Source organism: Melospiza melodia, chromosome 5 (assembly GCF_035770615.1).
Source record: "Melospiza melodia melodia isolate bMelMel2 chromosome 5, bMelMel2.pri, whole genome shotgun sequence".
NCBI lineage: Eukaryota > Metazoa > Chordata > Aves > Passeriformes > Passerellidae > Melospiza > Melospiza melodia.
The window spans coordinates 73091236-73113814 of record NC_086198.1 but is presented as its reverse complement, the minus strand read 5'-3'; the positions used below and the strand labels follow the sequence as shown (position 1 = coordinate 73113814).

At 39.5% G+C, this 22579-nt stretch overlaps 1 protein-coding gene across 4 annotated transcripts in view; it reads left to right on the top strand.

Annotated features, from left to right (window-relative positions):
- Positions 1-22579, top strand: part of LIMCH1 (LIM and calponin homology domains 1) — a 175385-nt gene that overhangs the window by 121206 nt on the left and 31600 nt on the right. For 3 of the 4 annotated variants that reach the window (XM_063157366.1, XM_063157364.1, XM_063157367.1), the window contains 11 exons: positions 1625-1915; positions 3152-3415; positions 4707-5051; positions 5739-6065; positions 6622-6855; positions 7806-8051; positions 9207-9242; positions 13893-14019; positions 16785-16939; positions 17129-17528; positions 20785-21006. In XM_063157366.1, the coding sequence (XP_063013436.1) occupies positions 1625-1915; positions 3152-3415; positions 4707-5051; positions 5739-6065; positions 6622-6855; positions 7806-8051; positions 9207-9242; positions 13893-14019; positions 16785-16939; positions 17129-17528; positions 20785-21006 (2647 nt within the window). The remainder of the gene's footprint in view (positions 1-1624; positions 1916-3151; positions 3416-4706; positions 5052-5738; positions 6066-6621; positions 6856-7805; positions 8052-9206; positions 9243-13892; positions 14020-16784; positions 16940-17128; positions 17529-20784; positions 21007-22579) is intronic. The other variant, XM_063157368.1, reaches the window with a different exon arrangement.

The following is a 22579-nucleotide window of genomic DNA, read 5'->3' as shown; positions in this document are numbered from 1 at the left end:
TACATACTAAAAGCCATAAGTTTTGTATTGCAATGACTCATAGTTGCACTTTTGAGTACTATAACTCAGTATTTCTTTGTTGCCAAAAACACTACTCTCAGAAATGCTACATTTGATGCTCTCAAGCTTTGCTACTGTTGGTGGGCATGAGACTGAAAAATCCAGCAGTTCTTAATCAGTAATTGCTTGGTGAGCCAGCTGTTTCTGAAGCTGTTGTGAGCACAAATATTCATGAGGAAAAGGGACAGCAGTTCCCATTTGGAATGCTACTGGCCACTGTTGTTCTGTTGCCCTAAGTGAAATTTTGATCCTTCAGAGAGATCTAAGGAAAAATTTGCCTTTAGCTAATTTGAGACCATACTCTCCACATCACTAACAGGGGATCCTGTGTTTTGCAGGATAAGAAGGCAAAGGCAGACAGTTTAGTGTGTCCTCTGAGCCTGAGCCAGGCTGCTCTGCCAGGGATGGTTTATGGCTTCCCCATAATTTTCTCCAGCAACTTTTTGGAGCAGTACTTTCAAAGGGCAGCTGAGTATGTAAAATAAGTGGTACATGTAGTGGGCTTGCAGGGTTTTAAAATGTTTTAAATGCTTTTAAAAAGCAATCTTTACATTCAAGATAGTAGAGAGACTCAGAGCAATCCCTGAGCTATTTAGATTTGCTTTCTTAATGCCAGTCTGTTTAATCCTTTGTGATCCCCTCTATTTCACTTTGTATAGCAAGGTGTGCTACATGACAGAGCAAATGCCTACAAAAGTACTGCATGGAACAGTTCTTGCTGCCCAACTTCCTAAAATATCAATATGAACAATTATATTTTTAAATGTGAGAGTTGCCTAGCTCCTGCCATCTGTCTTTTCAGTTTGCCTAAGAGTACTGACCCTTACAAGTTAAAATAAGCTTAATCTTTATGGGTACCAGCTGTCAAGTGTCTTTACTGTCATAATCTTCAGTAACAGCAAGGCTGTGTTGATAGCAGTTGTGTTTCTGATGAAGGCAGGTGGCAATATTTTCTGGCATGCCAATATCACTGGTGTGCTATCATTGCAGCTACTGTATGTCAGCTGGCACAGAGGGCTTATTCTGTGGGAAAGGAAATGTTAATTAGGAAGAGAATCAATCAAGGTGCATGCGAGAAGAAAGCAATTAAGAATACTAGGGTAGTCAGCCTCCATGATTACTCAGATGGGTTTTTGGTTTTGTTTTTTTTTAATGGACCTATTAAGAAAAATGCAAAATATCTGACATTTTAAGACTCAACGGCATGTGCCAGGGATCTGATATTTGCATCACATTTCTTCCTTTGTTTGAAGTGCTCAAGAAGTTTAATACTGCCAGTTATGGTAATACATTCACTGCATCTTGTATGCTAAAATTTGTTCTTACTGGTTCTTCCAGCTATAGCTAAAATAAGGTCCAACATGCTGACTTTTTTTATGTACAGTCTTTGTGGATTTTCTACTTTATATGATAAGTTTTATTTCTAGCTAGGCTTTGTCCAATCTAACAGCAGCTTGGAGCATATTTGATTACCTGTGCTGTTTTTTTGGCCTGGATGTGATGCTGCACTGCCCTCTCCTCCTCTGGTGCATCAAGAGCTTTATTTACTTTTGCTCTGTATCAGTAAAAAGCCAATATGTGAAGACAGTGGAAGCACCCCAGACATCATCCTTCGCAAGGACAACCCCTTCATGACACATTATCAAGGAAAGGATTCTGGTTCAGAAGATGAAGCAGCCAGCAGAGTTCCTGATTTAGAAAAGGATGACTTTGCCACCCGGAGAGCCAGAATGAATCAACCCAAGCACATAGTTCCATTTAACTCCTTTTTAATTGGACCCTATACAAGTAAAGAGAAAGGTAAACCAGAAGATGTTAAAAAGCCGTTGCAGATGGAAAAAAAGGAACATGCAAGGTGTGCATTCATGGTCTTATTCTTTCAATTATGATGCTTAATTTCACCATGCTGTATTGCTGTATATGCCTAAAGCTGTCTTGGCTACAAAAAATACCCTACAGGTTAAAGTAAATGCTAAAGCTTATCATAAAGTGAACCAAACAATTTTTGTTACAGTATGAGGAGAAATGTTAATTGGTTGGGAGTGTAAATAAGATTTTGTTATCTAAGCTCATGAGATAGGTCATGAGCGTGAGTAGTGGAGAATAAACTTAGAAAATATGTTTTGCATCTCAGCACTTTTTCAGATCACTTTCAGTGCATGTTTTTTGATGCATTTCTTTCATCTCATGCTCTATTAATACCCTGCATGAAACACAGACCAGATGAGCCTTTAGTGAAGGCACTGAATATATATGCCTGCTACACTGCACTGAATTATGTTGCACCTGGTTCTAATGTGTGTTATGCAGCATTGGTTTGGGAAATGGATCAGGGGTTGAAAGGCTTCAGCCTAGAAAGTCTCTTCTTTCTTCACCTCAGTGATACAGACCTTTAAGAAGTTGCTGAACACAAATATTTGCTGGGTAGAGATCTTTTTCAGGAAACTATTTTATTTGGGCAAACAGATGTGATTCTAGATAAAACCATTATATAAACATTACAGGGAACCCTGACTGTAATAACTGATAAGTTCTGAAAACTTCTTCTAATATTTAAGAGCTCTTTTCAATTTTCAAATGTCAAATGTGTCATTCAGTTGCTGGTAATTTGATTATATTAACATTTTCTAATGACTAGTTTGACAGGACATCTGAGGAGCACCTAACCAAATTTTAATTGTCCAATGCTATTGACATGACTCTTAAGATCAAAGAAATTGAGTAGTGTGTTTGAGAGCAAAACCTGAATTTGCTGTGTGAATAATATTCAAATAAGATATTTGTAACTATTTAAGAGAAAGCTTATTGCAGAAATGCTTAATTCAGTAATAACAAAGATTTTTCTTACTTGAGCTGGGAATAGAAGTTCATGTGAAGAAGTTGTCTCAGTAGTGCATGAGTGGGGTAGCATAGCTGAGAGGTTTGAACTTCAAATGATTCATTCTATGTTTATTTCCTAAAATTAATGTGAAACTAATATTATAAATTCACTTTTATCTTCTTGAGCTCTGAATCTCTTCTTTTGGCATTGATTTATTATTGCTTCCTCAAAATATCTTTCCTTGCTGAACTGGAACATGCATTAAATTAGAAGAAGACGGGTGCACGTGACATCAGTAAGGCAAACAGTTACAAGCAAAGAGAACCCACTCCTACAAAATGAGAAGACTGAGTCAGAGGAGGAACAGCAGGTGAAAGAGCTTGATAATGAGAGAGATGATTTGGCAAAATGGAAATTGATGCAATCTCAAAGCCTCCTTCCTCAGCTACAAGATGATGTGCTTTTTGCTAATGCCTCTATAACAAAAGCAGATCTGGAGACCTGGAAAAGATTGAAACTGTCAGGGGAGCCCAGGTATGGTTTCTGCTTGTGGGCAGGATTGGCAGGCTGGGAAGCATGTTTAGTTTGCCACAACCTGCAGTGTGTGCTTGTGACTTTAAACTTGAAGAATGCCTTGTTGACAACCAGTCCTTCCCTATTTCCGTTTTCAGGAGGAGTCCAAAAATCTGTACAGATATGCTATATGTCATGAAACGAAAGCGTGTCCATCATTTAGAGCACTATAGTAGTTTCACAGTCACTTTTCTTGTAGATACTCAATATCAGGAAGGTCTGTCTCTCACTGGCTGAATTTGCTTTGAAGCTGCTTGAAGTTGAACAGTACAAATTTCCAACTGGTACCATTAATACACTAGCAGCTACATTGCTCCTTACCAAGCTGTCTTCAGGTCTTGGGGTGTTTTATACCTTGGGACTATTACCTGAGGATCAGTATCTTCACGTTAACGTCTCTGTGCTATTTTGAGACCTGAGCTGATACATCAGCACAACATTGTGCTCCAGTGCTGTGCGAATACACCACCACTGTTTCTCATTGCAGCAGGGCTTTCAGGAGCCTCACTATATGGTCTTTGTATGCTCTTGTTGTTAACAGAACCCCTACAAAGGGAGCTACAAAGCAGCTATTCTAAGCTGTTTCCCTGTGGAGATGGTCTATAACCTAGGCAGATGATTTGTGACTCCAGTAGGGAAGGATAACAACCCCTAGCCTTCCTGTTTAGGTGCATGCCATTTTGCAATCAAAGATGGCTGTCTGTTCTGGCATTCTTCTAACAGTGTGGTTATTGTACATAATTTTAGCTCAAATAAATCAAAACACAATCAATCTTTCATCCTGAAGGTACTAGTAATCTCTCTGTTACTTATGAGGTGATTTATTAAAATCAGGATTCAGCCTGCTTTGTTTATGGTAAGTGAATTGCCCTTGCTAGTGCTCCCATGCCACTGTCACTCCCTTGTGCCAAAGTGTGTCCTAGTGCCATACAGTCACATATAGTGTGGGGTCTGGGTGTGCGTGAGCAGATAAGGAAACTGTGGCTTTGTTAGGGTGAAGAACTGAATTTGGAACAGGCTGTATGCTACATTCCTTGCCCTTAGGAAGTGCTTCCATGGATGTACTCCCCAAGTTTTCCCCACAGGTCTGCAGTATCTGCATTTCATATGTCATTTGGGACTCAGTATGCCACAGCTGTTTATACCTGTGTCCTTGAACTTTAAAGTAAAACCCCTTCAAAACCTTAGGAACATTTGTTTTATTCTGAGGGTCTCATGTTGGGGGCATTCTTTTATTCCTCATTATGACCAGTGAAGAAGATTTCAGATGTTCCAGCAACCCTCTGCCACCAGCTGATACCACAGTGAAAGTAGTAGCCCATGATGATTTTGCTGTCCGCAAAACCAGAGCAAACAAAAAGGCTGGTGGCCCCAAGCAGAAGTTTGTGCATTTTGGGCCAGTAACTGAGATTGATCAACAGAAATGGGACAAGCTTGTAATTGGCAGAGCTTCATCCAAGAGTGGAACAGAAGAGGAAAGCAAGAAAGATGGTGTGGAAACTCTCTCTGGTGTTGAAAGCTCTTCTTCAAACACTGCTGTCAGTCTTGGGCTGGCTGAATACAGCAGTGGAGTATCTGAGCCAGAAAATGAGTCCAGGTATTTGGTGTAGTTTAGGAAGTGCTACTGAGCTGTAAATGAGACTTGTTCTCACCAGATGCTGATCTGCATGGGAAGAACTGCAGCATAAAGCCAAGAGCTGTTTATGTGCAGGCCTCATTCAGAAGACATCTGATGTCTTCAGAGTATCTTAACACATTTAGAATGGCGCAAAATGCTGCACACAGGTCTTGCCAATGCTTGCTTATAATTTCTGATGGGCAGTGAAGTCACTGGTATCTCAGAGGCTGAGCTATCATTCATGGTTTTTTCTGCTGCTTCAATTCCAGCAGCTTTGCTCTGCTTGCTTTCAGCACATTAGGAATTTGTCATTCAGTTTGCTGGCCTTACTGATCTTCAAAAAAGGTTTTTTTCAAACCTAATGGATTTACTTTCTTTTTGAAGATGGTGTACTGCTGCTCTCTGTTTCTGGCATTTATCTGGAGAAGAACTGTCTGGGTTGTTAACATATTAACAGATCTTATATTTCTTTGGCATTTCTTTGATCACTTAGTCTGTGGCTGCAGCAAGAACTTTTAATGAATGCTTTTAGCAAGCAATTCATTCAGCTAAGTTTGTGTGTTTATAAAACATTTGCAGACTGAGTTAGATTACTTCTTTTCTTACCTTTCATTTGACCTGAGAATATTTTGTCTGTCTCACCCTTCCTCTCATTCTCATCACTAGTGAGGGAGGAGTCAAGTCAGGTACAGATGACTCTTGCAGGAGAACTCCGTCTCCTGTACCAGTTTCTGATGTCATCTCTGAGGAACAAACCCCATGGAGTTTGAGCAAACGGCAAGAAAGTGCCAAGGAAGAATGTGACAGGAATTTACCAGATATTGAGAGAGATGATATGTTGGTTAGAAGGATGGGAACTTTTTCAAGGCGTACCACAAGCTCCATTCCCATAAATTGTCCTCCCCTGTCAGTAGCTCCTTATCTGCCACAGCAGCAGCAAGAGGAGGCTGTAGCTCGTGAAAAGGATTTGAAGACTCTGCAGGAAGGAGAAAGGTCAGAGAACAGCAGCAGATCGCTCTGAGCCTGGTTTGTGTGTGGTGTTATCTTGGATCAGTCAGCAGTGTTGTCCCATTCTGCACATGGGCTTTAAAGATGTGTTTTACTCAATCATCATGGCATGTCTTTTGTTTTGTAAAATTACTTACAAGAATGTATCCTATGAATATAAAACAGCCTGTTTTCTTTAATAATATTTAAGTACTTCAGTTGTTAATTGCTGTTCAGCATGAAAATAGTCTTTCATGTTTTGGGGGGGAATTTCTGTTGCAAACCATAGTGCTTTGTCTGGATTTTTATGCCAGCTCCCAAGTGAATAAGTGATTGCATAGATTTGTATGCAATTCCCAACTTCTAACAAATCACCTACATAACTGTGGGGTTCAGCATCGTTTCCTCTTACTCCTTGTGCTGTGGCTAAAGATGCCTTGTTCTCTAGCTGTCCATCGTTCTCAGTTTTGTTTTGAGTAACAGTACCTCACATTGCCTGAGCAGCCACTTGCTGTACAAGTGAGCATTTTCATGGAACAGTGTCACTTGTCTCTCTGAGCAGTACTGTCACACAAGAAAAGAGCCAACAACAGCTTGAAATCCCTCAGCTGCAGAGTGATGGAACAGAAAACAAAACAAAATTTCCAGACCCTCAAAGAGATGACATGTTAGCCAGAAGAACTGGAGCTTTTCTTAAACAGCCTGGGCCCAGTACTAAGCAGTTCCTTCCCATGCCATTTTCAAAACAGCACAATAAGCAGGGCACAGCTACAGAACTTGAGAAGAAAACCACGAGGTAAGAAAGTTGTGTTTTTCTCTGTCTCTGTAAGCTAGACCTGTGGGCTGTTTGTCAAGATCTCTTTATCAAGATGTTTTGCTGGTGGCCCAGTAGTGGTTATTTTCATGCTTGTCCTCAGTTCTGTGCTAATTCTTCCTGCTCAGTAGAAGGCAGTTGAAGGTTTCTGGCCCTTTTAGAAAACTCATGTGGAGTCTCAGACCGGAGCTCTACCAGATGCAAAATTCTAACAACATGTGGAAACAGATCTGTGTAGCAATTACACTTGCATTACATTTGTAGAGGTTTCTGGTTAAATATGAGGTAATCATTACAAATGTTTCCAGCTAGAAATGGAGATGCTGGATGTAGTAGGTTAGATGATTGTTTATGGCTTAACTAGTGCCAGTGACTTCCTAAGAGGAAAGCTTTAGATCCTGAGATTCTTCCTGATAATGCTCAATGTCTTTCTAAGCACCTTTGTTCAGATGTTTGAGGCTGTGTGAGTGTTGAAGCTTGTGATGAATGAATGATAACAGAGTTATCATTGGGTGGTTGAGCCACATGCAAGCAAGAGTGGAAAGATTGTTACTCATCAGCCTCTTCAGAGTACTTGAGGAGAAGGATATGCACGTACAGACATGGATGAAATGCTGGTTTTCATCTCAGCCAGGAGAAAACAAACCTGTCATCTACCATAAGATTCAACAGTGGCTTGGTGTTGAAAAGACTTAATACTTTAATTTTCAGTGGTGTTCTGGACAGTTTATTTTCTGACTTTAAAAAATGGTACAAGCATTTGACTCCTAAAATTATGGGTTTTGCTCCTGCCTCACTTAGCTTGTCCTGTGTCAGCTATTTGGGTTTGTAGGGGGCGTTTTTTTGTTAATTTATGCTTCTCGTTATGTATGTGTGATTTTTGAAATATTGCTTAATACATCCCTTTATACTGCTGCCTTTGGCTCACTCAGGCCTGAGAAATGTCCACAAGTCTACACTAATAGCTCTGGAAAACCTGCAATAGAACCACCACAAGAACAGCAGCAAGGGCAGGAGGACAGACTCCCACCTACAGGAGAAGATGACATTATTAGTACTGCCCAAGTGGCTGAAGATGGCAACAGTGAAGTCCACCTTGGTCAAAAATCTAAGCTTCAGGAGGTTCCTGAGGAAAACAAAATGGAAACACTTTCATCCAAGGATGAGCATCTGCAAACGTGAGCTTTCTGGTGTGAATCACGCAGCTTGCAGACCCCTGTGTGCACACTTCAGAGTTCAGATTGTGCATTGCCTGGTGTGTTTTCAGTCCAGACTACAACACTGTGTGTCAGCAATACGCATTTTAGAAACAAGAATTATAGTTGTGTAATGCATTTTATTTTGATTTTTAAAAAATATTTAATTGAAAGCTAAGTGAAAGGAATGTTTGATTACCGTATATATGTTGAATTGCAAGAAAAGTTTACGTAGAAGAGATGCTAAAATGTACTCTGCTTATTGAGAGATGCTTATTCTATTTCTCCCATGATTAATGTTGTAGTATTGACTTTTGCACATGATGCTCTTTTATGATAAATTCCATATATATATATATGGTTTGCATAGCTCTAAACAAGACTACAATTGTACTGAATGCTGCTGGTTTGTGTATTACTGGTAACTTTTTTCAGCTATACTCCCCACCCTGAGGAAAGAAAACCAAAACCAACCAAAAAGCAAGCAAAACAATAAAAACTCCAAACCAACCAACCAGCCAGCCAACCAACCAACCAAAAAAAAAAAGAAAAAAAAAACAAAAAACCCCCGCCCAAACAAAAATAACAACAAAACAAATGACGAAGATATAAGATAAATAAAAACAACTAAAATTCAAACAAGCAAACAAAACCACCAAAGAAATCCCCAAACACAAAAACAAGACCTACAAAAGGAAAAAGGAAATCCTGTGACTCACTTTCTGACTACAGTCTTTGTCTCTTTCATGCTTCAGTTATAGTGGTACTAAGCACTGCTGTGGAATGTAACTGTTAAGTTTTGTCTCCATTCATTGCATGTATGGCACAATGTAAATGCTAAGACATTGTCTATTTTTAAGAACCATTTTCTATACACATTTTAGGTATACTTCAGCAGGTTTTTGTAATGTGGGGCATAAGTATGTGTTTAAGGAGGGATGGGTGGTGTTCTCATGTAGTTTGACCTCAGGATGATCAGGTAAGTCTTGTTTGATGAATACATTATCCCTGAACAGTATGGTTCTATTTTGGTCAGCTTTACTAGTAGAAGTGACAGTTGTACAAATTATATGGGTCCAGTTGCAATTGCTACTTAATGTATTTATCCACAATCTAATTTTATATTTGGTCTTGTAGATTCGGCCCCAGAACTGCTGTGTCTGATGACGCAGAGTAAGTTGTCGTGTGTTCACAAGATTCTGTTTTCAACAACTTACACTGCATGCTTTCCCATCTTTTCTACTAATTTAAAATGCAGTTGATGCATCATTATTATTTTGCAGTGTTTTGGCAAATAAATTTTTCAGACAGCACTGAAAAATGGAACGCAATATGGCTTACATTGCAGTTAAAAAGTAATTTCTATATAAAAGTCCTTAAAAACTAAGCATAATACTAATGTCCAGCTGTTGCTTAAAGTATTTTTTCTGCTTTTATTCTTTTATTTTGTCTTGGATTTCTTCTGAATTTCCATTGCCTCTAATCAGCCACAGGTAAAGTGAGTTGGGTTGAATCTGGGTGTTGAAGAAAAAATGAAGTGCCAGGAAGAACAGGAAGAAATAAGAAAGCCCAAAGCAAAATAATATCATTGTAATCTTCAGAATAATTACCAGGAAGATACATCTTTAGCTGAGCCTTTATTCTCTTTTTAAAATTTTATATTCAATCCCTTCCAAGTTATGTTTGATTTAATAATGTACTAAATTTCAGTTTTTAAACCCTTCACCTTGATGCATCACTTTTCATAGAAGGAGTAGAACTGATATTTATTACACTCAAAAATTTAATTGTTCATGTATGCATACAAACTTTAGTATGGAATAGGATGCAATGTCATTTGGAAAGCTCTTTGGAAGTATTAGCTATTTAGAAGAGGAATAGTTGGAAACTACACACACAATAACATCAATGTCCTTCTGTTCACAGAAATGCACATGACCTTGTCTGTGTCCCAGATTAAATCCCAAAATATAAACAGTATGGAGAGTTGTGGGGGTTTTATAATGAGTATACACAGAGACTCATATGCAATTTTTCACCCTTTCCTCTAATGATTAAGTTTATAACACTTGCCATCTCTTTAGGTTTTGTTATTTAGGAATGTTCCAGTCCAATCCTGAACAATGCAACTGTTAAACTGAGTGTTCTTTACAAGTTCTTTAATACCTTTATGCTAAGCAAAGCCTCTGTTCTCTGACTACAGAGTAAGCATGATCATTTTCAAGCAGCAGGAATCTGTCCAGTCAAACGAAGGGGTGAGATAAAAAGAGCAATATAACATAGAAGTGTTATACTTAACAATGGGGACTCCATCTTTTTCAGAAAGCCTGCTTTATGATTGATTTTTTCATCTCTGTATGCCTGTATTAAATGCAATCATGAGAGAAGGTACATGGAGATGCCTTCAAAGAGGCGTTGCAATGGTCTTGGTGGTATAATGTGAGAGTAGCAATGATCAATAAATCATATTGCTTATTCTATACTGATTCTTATTTTGTTTTAGAAGGCAAAACAATTAATATTCAAACCTCATTGTCATCCTTTCCAGATGTGCTACAGTTTACAGAGCAACTATTTTCCTATACTCTCTTTTAAGTTTTTACAAAAAGTCAGACTGTGTTTTCCCTTCTGAAGACAAAGTATTTATGAAGACTCTAATAAAACTTGGCTGTCAAGTAGGAAAAATAAATTGAACTGACATTTAAAATACTTTTTAAATGTTTGTCAAGTCCCCGTTAAAAACTCTTAACTTGAATTCAGTCTTAGACTAGATGCTCTTTATTCCAGCAGCAACACTAAGGACTCTTTTATTAGACTAGTAAAGTTCCCTTTGCTAGTTAGAGAAAAACTAGATATTGTCATCAGCCCTGGTCTGTCTCAGGGTCCAGAAAAGGCAATACTTGGTGTGTTGCTGCTGACCAGGCCCATTCCCATCTCTCGAAGAGGGAGAATTCTGGTGGTACCCTGATAGTCCAATGTGAATTTCTGATAGTCCAATGTGAGTTTAGGCCCATAGTGAACTGAGATTTTTGAGTATTTTTTTACTAGTCTGATTTTGAGCCAGTCTGTCCCTTTTTATGTTTTGTTGGAGTTTCTTAAGTCTTAGTATGACTATAAAATGGTAATGCAGCCACATAATAAATGCCTTACATAAGGATTGTTAACATATTCTCATAAGAAGGTTTTTTACCTTATCTCTCACTTTAAAATTAATGAATCTAAACATTGAAGTCCTTCAGATTTTTTTTTAATTCAAAATTTATTTAGACCTGTTAAAAAAAGAAATTGTTGCATGGTATCGCTGACAGCGACAACCATAATTTGTGATAATAAAGCAGTGTAGCTTGAAAATCCCAGCATCCCAAATACACTGTTGGTCTGCACAGTGCTTTTTCCCAGATCATTGTTAGAACAGCAGGTCTGGTACACTGGTCAGCAGGAAGGCCTCTTGCTTCAGGACAGAGTTTGTATACAATCTCTGGACCTGCGCTAATGGCAGAAGTTAATGAACTTGAATTTGGTCCAGTTACATAGTCCCTGTCTACTTGTGTGCTGTGTGCCTGCTGGCCCAACATGTGGTTGAAGGGAGCAGTAAATCTAGTTCTGTTCATGGAGATGTTAGTGATTGTCTGGAGCTATTTATAGATTGTACAAGACAGAAATAGGATGAAATTATGTGGGACTCATAGTGAAAAGTGTCTTTGGCTAGAAGCTCAGTTTTGGCCTCTTTGATTCTTCTCTGAGGATGAACTTGTCAGAGAAGTTGATGTAGAGCTTTCAGTTGGCCTTGTCCATGTACTCAGGAAAGGAAGTTTTTCTCCTTAGTGAATACTACATGTTGGTCAGAGTGGAGCACAGTGCTTTGGGGTGGGACTTCTTCAGACTGCTGTCTTGGGAAGATACTGTTGTGGAATAAGATGTTGCTGCAGAGCTGAAGTTTGAACCCACCCAGTTGCTTATCCCTGACAATGAAGGCCCAGCAGCAGATGACAGCTGAAGTAGGAGGTTAATGTGGGGCTGTAGTGTACAGTTTGACTCCTGGCCAAGGCTAAAGCCTTTTCCAAAGAACCTTTTTTACTGCATTGTTAATAGTTATAAAACGTGTCGCTGTCTTTGTGCACCCTGTGAGACCTGCATGATTTCAGGGAACAGACATTAGACTTACATTAGGAAATCCAGGTATTCCTTCTAGAAAGGCAAGATTCTTCCATCCCAAATGGTAGAGAGTGCGTACTCATGCTCTGCTAGGACCAGTAATCACCATTTCAGGTCTTACCTTTTCTCCTACTGCATGGGAATGAAAAATAGTTTAAAATTAGGAAAGAGTACAAGGGAAGAGCTACACAACCAGTTTGACCCAGTAGGCACAAGATATCAAATTGTGAGCAGTAAAGGCTTTCTTAGTGTGAGTTTCAAAAGCTCTTAAACTGGAATAAACCCTATGAGAGTGACTTTATTGCAAGTTATGCATCTCCCAACCTACCTCACCAGTCTGCCAAATATGGCTGATGTTTAAGTTTTATAAAACAGCAACACTTGCCGTCTCTTTAGGTTTTGTTATTTAGGAGTGTTCCAATCCGATCCTGAACAATGCAACTGTTAAACTACCCACAGAAAAACCCAAATTAGTGTAACCCTCAGCACTCTCTTTAAGGGGTGAAGCACAGTAATATGTTAACTTCAGTGTTCATACTTAAAGGCAATAGGATGTTTTCTGTCCTTCATTTCTGAGTAAATCCCTACTTAGCAGGAAGGAATCTGTGCACGTCCTTTTCCATACACTGTCCAGACCTTTCAAATGTTTTCTTGAGAGTGGCATTCCCGTCTTTGCTTGCCTGAATACAAATGCTGGCTCATAAATATATGCACAGCTTTCTGTGAGTATTCACTTTGAATACTGTGGACACAGTTGCCCACAATTTTTTCTTCATTGGGTGCTTCTCCTGCTAGTTGGCTCATTGGCTTACGTAAAGCTGCAGGTGATCATTTGAGGACTGCTGTGAAATCACTTCATGTGGAACTGCATGGCTTTCTTTTACGTTTTTTTTTGCTTTGAATGGCACAACTGAGGTCATGTTTTACTAATAATAGGTAGTAGAGGTGGAGTGGTAAGCATGTTATCTTTGTGTGAAAATCTTTATATAAAGAGATGCATAACCTTTTTTTCCCTTTAACTCTCCAAAGGTCAGAGACGTAAATAGAAAAAAAACTATTTTTCTTGTCCTGGACGTCATCTTTTCCTTGTTAGGTTAGCTGATTATTAATAAGTTGGTGCTGGTAGCATTGGATTTCTTCAAGGCAGAGAGGGGAGGAAAGGGGAAGGGAAAAAGTACCATGCAGTTTGAACTGAGTGTACTTCTCTGAGCTTGTAGCAATAGCATTTAGCTGGCCGTGCTGTCCCTGATGCACTTCCCAAGCCTTCTTTTACCCTGAAATGGAAAATCCTGTCTGTGGTGTTAAATCAAAGTGATCTTGAAAACCCATTGGGCACAAATCTTTAGAAAGTAAAATGTTCTGAATTATAGAATGATTTTATTAAGAGCTATTGATGGAAGTGTGAAATTAGTAGTGCTTCTTAGTGAGATATAAAGTTGTGGTTGACTAACAAAATGGGAAGTTGAGGAGTGTAATGCCTGAAGTGCTGTGTGGGAGCCATAGGGATGCTAACAAGCCCGACTTGGGGACTGCTGCTTTTGGGAGCTTTGTAACAGAGCAGGTGACTGACTCTGCTGTAGCACCCTCATGTGGCTTCAGCTCTTACAAGCTGAAGGAATATAAGCCTCTCAGTAAGACTGGGCCTGTTGTTATCTTTCCCTTGTTTAGGAGTATGAGTATGTTTGACATGAGATGTGAAGAAGAAGCTGTGTCTCAGCCTCATAGCAAAGCTCGCCATGAGAAGCTGCAGAATATACACAACCAGCTGAAAGAGGATGAGACCAGATGGCAAGATGTGAGTACACAACATTGTCTGCAATGCTGGCCAGGCACTGAGGCCAGCCAGGCAAAAACAGGACAACCTGCTAAATCTGCACTTGCTGTCAAGTGCTTAAAATAATAAGGAGAGGGGTTTTTTTTCTCAGTGGATTTTTGCTAAAACCATAGAAGTTCATAATTTGTTGTAAATCAAAGAATACAAGATCTTCCAGTCCCTCTGCCTGTTCACCGGGTATTTTACTTTTTAAAGAAAACGTAGAGAAACTGTGATTGGGTAAAAAAAATGGAAGAACTAACTTCTAACAACTTCTAATTTTCTAATTAGTCAATGGCCAAAGTGACAAATACAAGACTAAGTAGGACAGGGAATAAATAGGTCAGCCTTTTCTTTAATGAATTTGCATAGATACAGAAAATGTTAATGTTTTCCATCTTGTCCAAGCAAACAAATACCATTTCACGTTAGGTACACCCTGCTTGGCTTTTAAGGCCTCTCCAAACCCTCTTTCCTTGATGTGTTTTGTTAAGCTGTCCAAGCATTTGGCAATGTCTGCAGCAAATCAGCAGGAACAGAAAAAAATTATCTGCAGGTAAGTTAGTATAAGGAGCTTTAGTTTCAATTCTGTTCATTCCTAAAGATTGATTTTAAACAAGGAATTTGGGATATTTTTTTAATTAAGAAAAAAACACCCCAAACACTATAAAACACATCTCTTCAAGTATGGTAGTTTCTCATTACAAGGAAAGCTTCTGTGAAACACCTTAGAGAGGTCTTTGGTAGAAAATTTAAGGAAAAGTTAAAAACAAGTTGTATATACAGCTAAGAAGTGACTTTTTGTAGTAGAACAATGAAGGACTTCAGCTGAAAGGTCTTTATGTATGGGAAGCTGTAATTTCCCAGCAGAGATAAGAATAAATCCAAAGGCATTCAAGAAGTTTGAGAATTCTGAAGTTTGAAAATCCTCTGAGCTAAAGTTCTTACATTTTCCAGGCCCTCAGCACCTTCTACCATGAACTGAAAGTTTTGAAGAGGTACTGAAAATGCCATTATTAGAATGTCATTGGCTTTCTGAGGGCTTTATAGAGACATGGGTCATGCTCTGATATTTTAGATGCCCATGCTATGAATTTGCCAACAATTAACAATTTCAAGGGGTTTTTAAATTATTGTTATTCTAAAGCATCAGAACTGAAAACAATAAACATGTCTGTTTTTTAATTATGAAAAGAGAAGGACAGTTTATGTTAGAAAATTTGCTAACAAAAAACTAATTTCCAAACAATAGAACACAGTGGAAGTAGCTGAATAGAGAAATGCTTTGGTACTTCAATGAGAATAATTAGTAACTGAAGAAAATTATAGGCCTATGTTTCATGAAGGGGATTATAGTCTGATATATGTAGATCATGTGAGGAAATACTTTAATGAACATTCTCTTTAGTGTAACATCAATAAATTGTGGTTTTAAGCTAAATTAAAAGTGATAATGTTTTTTCCTGATTTTCATAAAATAAGTTATGCTTGCAGTACCTTCTGCTGTTTACCAATAAAAATGCAATTAAAATATTTGGGAAACCATGAAATTAATGAAATAGCCTTTGAATTGAGTATGTGTTATGAATATCCGGGTTTTATTAAAATGAAAAGTTGTTAGAGTGCTTGAAATATAATCTGTATACCAATCTCTTGATGTGAAAAAGTTAATGACAAATGTTCCCTTCCAGTTTCCTAAGTTATTTTTCTTTGCAGAGCTTCTGCAATGGTTACTTTTTACATGTAAAATTTTGTTCATTTGCTAGTTGGCTGCAAAGAAATTTTACAGTTTAGAAAACTTCTTTACTGTAATACTTGTACTGTGAAAAAGACCTTACTTGTGTATCCTCCAGGATTTGTGAATTCATAAAGGATGCAAGACATCTCAGGGGCCATAACAGGTACCATGTGACTCTCTGGTTTAGTGTCAGGCTAGTTTTTCAGAAAAGGCAGAGAACCAGATTCAGTCAATCTTCTGCACAATTTCAGGCAGGCAGATTCCAAAAAGACTGCAATTGTTACTTCAACAAGGACCTCTCTATGTAGCTGGATACAAACCATAGGCTTTTTACACTGTCATCTCTCACACCAGCCAGGTATGAGCCACATCACTCCCTAATCTCTCTTGCTCACATCTGGATCCAGAGTAATGCAGGGTGGCCATGATGAAGAATTTAAATTTGGATGCTGCACTGGATTTTTCTACCAAAAAACCCAACATCATGGGTCAACCATATTTGCATGTAGCTTAGCATGGACAAAGTTGGAACTATAAGCTCTCCAAGGCAGACTGTGCAGCTGTAGCTCATGGTGAATCAACATCCATTCCTCCAATGAAACTTTGCTTCCCATATGTCTGATTATTAAAATTCTTCACCAAACATAATTTTTTTACTTAATTTTCCTGGAGAACTGGAGTTTGTCCCTAGTGTTGGTTCAAGCGAAAATGAATGTCCTAACTGGTCCTTTTAGGCCAAATTTCCTGCCAAAAGCAAAGTAAGCAATGAGTCTATGAAATCTTTGCTGTATCCTGCTATCAGCAGAAAATTCAGGCAATTCAGGCAACATCTTCATTTATGGCATGATTTCCTTTTGTCATTGAAATAAGCAATGTTGCCTGCAGGTAATGGGAGTCTATTCCACAGGCAAGAACAAGTTTTGCAACCGGTTGGCTGGGTTCATTTTTGCTTGTGGCCCCTTTTTAGCTATTTGCAACTCTGCATTCAGGTGCCTTCCTTCTCTCACAGGACCTGGCTCGGTGGAAGAGCCGTCGAAGGAGCGCTTCACAGGATTTGATTAAAAAGGAAGCTGAGAGAAAGAAAATGGAGAGGTTAATGGCTGGAGAGGGAACCAATGAGCGCAGAAAAAGCATCAAAACCTACCGAGAAATCGTGGAGGAGAAGTACGTTGTTTTACTGGAGTGTAGTGGCATGTCTGAAAATGCTGTGTGCTCCACAGGTGATAGGTGACTGTGGGCAGCCATGCCTGCAGGCCTGAGTGAGGGAGAGGGGAGGATGCTGATGGAGCAGAGGAAATGGCTGTGATTTCCAGTGTTAATGTGATGGTTTCTCTTGTATTGTCTTCCTTGCAGAGAGAGAAGGGAGCGGGAGCTTCATGAGGCATACAAGAATGCAAAGACACAGGAGGAGGCTGAGAGCATCCTCCAGCAGTACACTGAAAGATTCACTATCAGTGAAGCTGTCCTTGAGCGTTTGCAGATGCCAAAAATCCTAGAAAGAAGCCATTCAGTGGAACCAAATTCCCCACTGAAAGACCCAAATCCTCTGAGATATTTAAGGCAACAGTCACTTCCTGCTCCAAAATTCACTGCCACAATTGAAGCAACCATTGTTCCCACCACTGAAGTAGAGCCCAGCAGTTCAACAGGACGCACATCTCCCAGCAAAAATGTCTCCAAGGCTGTGCCTATGCTGACACCCAAGCCTTATTCACAACCCAAAAATACACAGGAAGTTTTAAAGAACTTTAAGGTAGGATACATCATGTGCCCCAAAGTCAACCAGGAGGTAAAGAGATCTTGACTGAGTCATCTGAACATATGTTCGATGCAATTATATAGAAAATGGTGGCAGCATTCTGATATTATAAAATTCAGCTTCATGCTCTGTGCTGCTTCTGGTTTAGTGATTTCTTCATGTTTACCAGTCTTCTTAGAATCTTTACCTCTTCAGACTGAAATATTTGCACTGGTCATTTTAACTCTGGCTAAATTTGTTTTGGGAAAGGAGGAATTTAAGAAAAAAGCAAGGTATTTAATCAGAAAGTTTTTAGAAAAGAGTATGTGGTCATGTTTTTTGTTATTGAACAAAATGCAGGGAGTGTGGAGGCCCTGATTTTTGAAGCAAGACCTGAACTTACTTTTGTGTCAGGGGTCTGATTTTTGGCATACCCAAACAAGTGTGTGCCTACTCCTTCAGAGCCAAGAGCCAGCTTGCCCAAAGATATGTTCTGTCTTAAACATGCTTCTCACCAAGGATGACTGGGCAAATCTGCCTCACAGGCATAGAGAGAGGATTTAGGTTGTGCATGGAGGTTCAGTGAAGCAGGTTGGTTCTGGGGTAGCAGAGTAACTGGAGATTGATGGTGAGAGAGGGAGAGTGGCTCCATTGGATCTCAAGAACCATGCAAAGACTATGGGAGTAAAAGAAGTAAGAGAGCTTGGATGAAAGCAGGGCTTCTGGGAATAAGTCAGCTATGATTTGTGGGAGGAGAATAGGAAACCAGAATATGAAATCTGAGGAGTGTATCTTTTGACTGGGTGATTGTGGAGAATGAGAGTAAGATACTGAACCAATGATGGAAAAAGCAAAGAACTGGGATGTATTAAAAAGAACAGACCAGAATAAGTCAAGTTTGAAAATATCTGCTGTTCACAGTGCCTGTACCAAAACTGAAGCTTACCCAAGTCTCATAGTAGTCATGTTGTGAACAGTGTGAAGCCTATTGGCATGGGTGCCCCCAGTCTCTGGAGTTTGGGTTCCCTTCTGTCTGCCATTGCTCATACTTTTCAAATGGTATTCAAGGGTTCCTGAAGCCCTGCTGATATCCCAGTAGCACTGCTACCATATATATTCAGGCTGTTTACTTTCTAAAAAGTAAGTCAGCTCTTTGAAGCTAGTGAAAAAAGTATGCTGTGATGTATAATTTATTGCAGTCTGTCCCAGCTCTTGTGGAAACCACACCCCCACCATGTTTCCTAGTTCAAACAAGAAACTGATAAAATTCCTGTTTCTCCTATACCCTGGTTGGTATGCCCTGAATTTATTTTTAGATATCAGTGAATCATGGATCTTTGGTTTTTTTCTGATCTTTGCCACTTTTTTCATCAGGGGACCAATATATGTGTGTGTATCACCATAATGTTATTGCATATATAATTCACATATGTGGGAAGAAACTAACTCATGAAGGCTGCTACACCTCATGAGCCATCACAAAAAAATCTGTTTGAATCTTGTTCACATGATGTGAAAAAATGTGATTTGTCTCAGTGGGAATTATTCCCTAGCACGTGTAGTTGTAGCGTTATTTTCCCTTGAAACAACAGCCTGTCAATGATTCTTGGTTCTGGTGACAATGTGTTGACTTCCTCCAGATCAGAAGGAAAGGAGTGTGTTTGTTTAACTCTTCAGCCAGGGCATCTGTCCTGTTCATCCAAACGTTTGGTTTTCCTCCTTATTATAAATAGAGAAATGTCTTAGTCTAAACAGAGACACTGAAATGGATGGTGCAGCCTGCCAGTGTTTTCCTGGACTTTTTATTTTTGAGATTTTTCATAACCTGCCTCTCTAGCAGATAATCCAGCACACAGTCCCAGAAGACTTGGGGCTCAGTTCCTGCTCACACTTGTGTTTGGAAATAAACCCCAAGAGACGTACTGTGTTAAATGGATGATGTCAGTGTAGAAAGGGAGGGAACATTTTCATCTAAAAAACATCAGAAGGAGTGAAACAGGTGGTGGAGCTGATTGTGCGAGGGCTAACTGCCTCCACCTTCCTGCACATCTGGCAGAGCTAAGGATGGCCTCTTAGCTGATCATGCTCATAAAGAACAAGCCTCTGGATGCACATGTACAAGAAGCCAGTGGAAGGAGTTTGCCCTCAGCCTGCTACTGATGATATATTCTAAGTTGGAGTGCCACTCTTGAAGTGTCCAAGCTGTTCACTCAGTAAGTAAGGAAGGATCTCTGTGCACAGAGTAGCAAAGCCCTCCTTACTCCTCATGCCTGCTGACAAGCCTGTAAACATCTGTGCTGTGGCCAGGCAGGAGCAGTGTGGTGGTACTGAGACATGGTCCTCTCCTGGTCTCTCTCCACCTGGGGCCTCTTAAGGTGAAGGGCAGTGAGTTCTCTGTAGCAAGACTTCTCTTGTATGCTTCTACAAAGAGCCCTTCAAATTGAAAGGAGTCTTTACATGCCACCTCCATTCAGAAATCCCAGTGTAAAGGTGCCAAGAAGTTGTATCAATTCAGAGGAAGAATCATATTTTGTACTTTCTTCTTTGCTTAAAGGTTCCTTAGCAGGAGTATATGGCCACCAAGGAGCTAGCTTGGCCCTGAGAAAAAGGTAGTCAAACTGTTTCCACACTCTCCTTTTCAAGGAGGTTGCCTAAAGTAATTTTTTGGGAAAGCACCTATCTATTTGATTGCCTTATGGATAGGGTGGAATGGCCAGTTTTATTTGCTGGTGCCCTGATTCCCTGTTATGAATAATAAAGAAACAAGTAGATGAACTCTGCTGCTCCTGTCCCTTCAAAGTTCATACGACAGTGCGTCAAAAAAGTACAGACTGCTAATACTGGTGGTGAGGTCATTGAGGTACATAAGCAGTTCATCAGCACTGCTGGAGTACCTGCTTAGCTCTTGCATAAGGCAATGTAAAACCCAGCAGATTTGGTCTAAATTTAACATAAATATTGATTTTTTTTAGACATCCTTTGATCTGTGATGCCCACAAAGGGTGTCTGTATGTTACAGTGAGAATGGAATGTGGGAAACCAGGAAATCCAGAAAAATTATTTCCTTGTGCCTGTATTTTGTTTATGAGCCCTCTAGGGTCACAGGGTCTTTTTCTGTTTTGGCCTGTTGAATGAAATATGTGCTTGGCTTCATCCCTCACTGATAACACAGACTGTGTTAATGATTGTAGTATCATGTTGAACTTCCTAATTTCCTAAATTCCTTGGAATGCTACTTGTCTCAGCATATTTATTTAACTGTATTTTACAGGTAGATGGAAAAGTCAGCATGAATGGAGAAAATGTCAACGGCACGGAAGAAAAGGATAAAGAATGTACAACAGTAATATTTACTCCTTCACCAACCAGATCTGTGAAATTTGATGGAGTAGCCAGAGGGGACAAGCCCCCAGTAGAGCTGAAGAAGGACCCCCCAAGTGTTGAGCTCAGTTTACAGAGGCCTGCCACTCAGAGTGTGCACAAAGAGCCAACAGTAAGAGCAACACGAACAAACCAGCCTTACTTTCTGTGCCAGTTTTCTGTCTCATGATGTGTTTAATCACTAACTAATGATACCGAAGTGCCTCTGTTTGCCTTATTGCAAAAGGGTGTGCCCAGACCAGGAAAAAAACTAAAAACAAAACCCCAAGTCCTTTGTAAATTAAAAGCTTCTTCCTTTTGTATGTGGGTAGAGAAATAGGAGGGTAAAATTAAAAAAGCTTTTTTGCAGCCACTGGTGGGGGGATTTTGGAGGTTTGGGGTTTTTTTGGGTTTTTTTTTTGTTTGTTTTTGTTTTTTTGGGGTTTTTTTTTTTTTTTTTTTTTTTGTGTTTTTCATTTTTGTTGTTGTTTTGGGCTTTATTTTCCAGATGCCATGTAGCTGATAAGCATGCTTTAAATGTGCTGGGCCGGGAGAAATTGATTCAGTGTCCTAGCCGTTGTGCAGGTTTATTCAGCACTTCTCCTAATGTAAGCTGATTAGATCAGCAACATAATTGGACTGTGTGAGCCATTATAATTAGTCTCAGTTTTCAGTTTTCAAAAGAGGATGTGGATGTGCTGGCAGTTCTGAACATTTGGTTTTCATTCCTCTCTCAGAAACATTAGAAAAGGGGATAAGCTATTGAAATGCTCAGAGGGGCCAACATGCTTCTTAACTGCCTTATCAGAGAAACAAATTAATTTCATCTTTTCATCTTTCTCTCCCCCTCTTCCCCAGAGAAAAAGGCAGGAGTAAAACTACAGCATATCACAGCAGGCATCTAGATGCCACAAAACTGTAATAAAAGTAGATAGTAAAAACAAAACAAGAAATAAGTAGAGGATTGCAAAGAGAGCATGTAAAAGGGCTGCAAGCAAGTGACAGCAGAGGGAATTCTCACAATTTTTTTCCTGTGTAACAACAAAGAGAATTGGAGATGTGGTGAGAGTTGGAGTATGATAATTTTTTCTTTCATCTCAGATTTCATCCAAGCATTGGGCAGATAGATAACAGGGAGCCGGCAGAGATCTGTCCTGGGGCATGATAGCTCATTCATGAGAAAGGGTTTGTGTTTTACTCCCCTGCCTAATGCCAGTCTCTAGCTATGGACAACCAAATCATGGAAACTGCAGCAATCATGGGAACTGAAGTGATTCTGTCGAGGGAGCTGGTATTGAGTCAAAAGTGAATGATTTTCAGGGAGAGCAGGACTGAGGCTGCTGTTGTCACATCAGTTTGGCTGTGAGGGAAAAGCCAGGTAAGCATTGCATCTGATACAGGAGAGCAGGTAATGGGAGTGTTTGGAGAATAGAGAAGAACCTCAACTTGCTGGAGATTAGAAGCTCAATGACAATCTGAAAAGTAGTGAAGTGAAAATATTAAGGTCTCCTTTTTAAGGATTTTCAGGTCTAGTTAGAGTTATGAAGAAACTCAGCAGCAGAAGTCACTGTTAGTTCTTGAGTGTGGTTGTATCTTTTGATGTCCTATCATCCTCCCCTTTCTACAGCTTTGAGGATGATATGGCCAGCTGAATACAAATTTTTCTGTGTCTGGTTTCTCCTTCCAGTTCTTAACTCTTGTGGTGA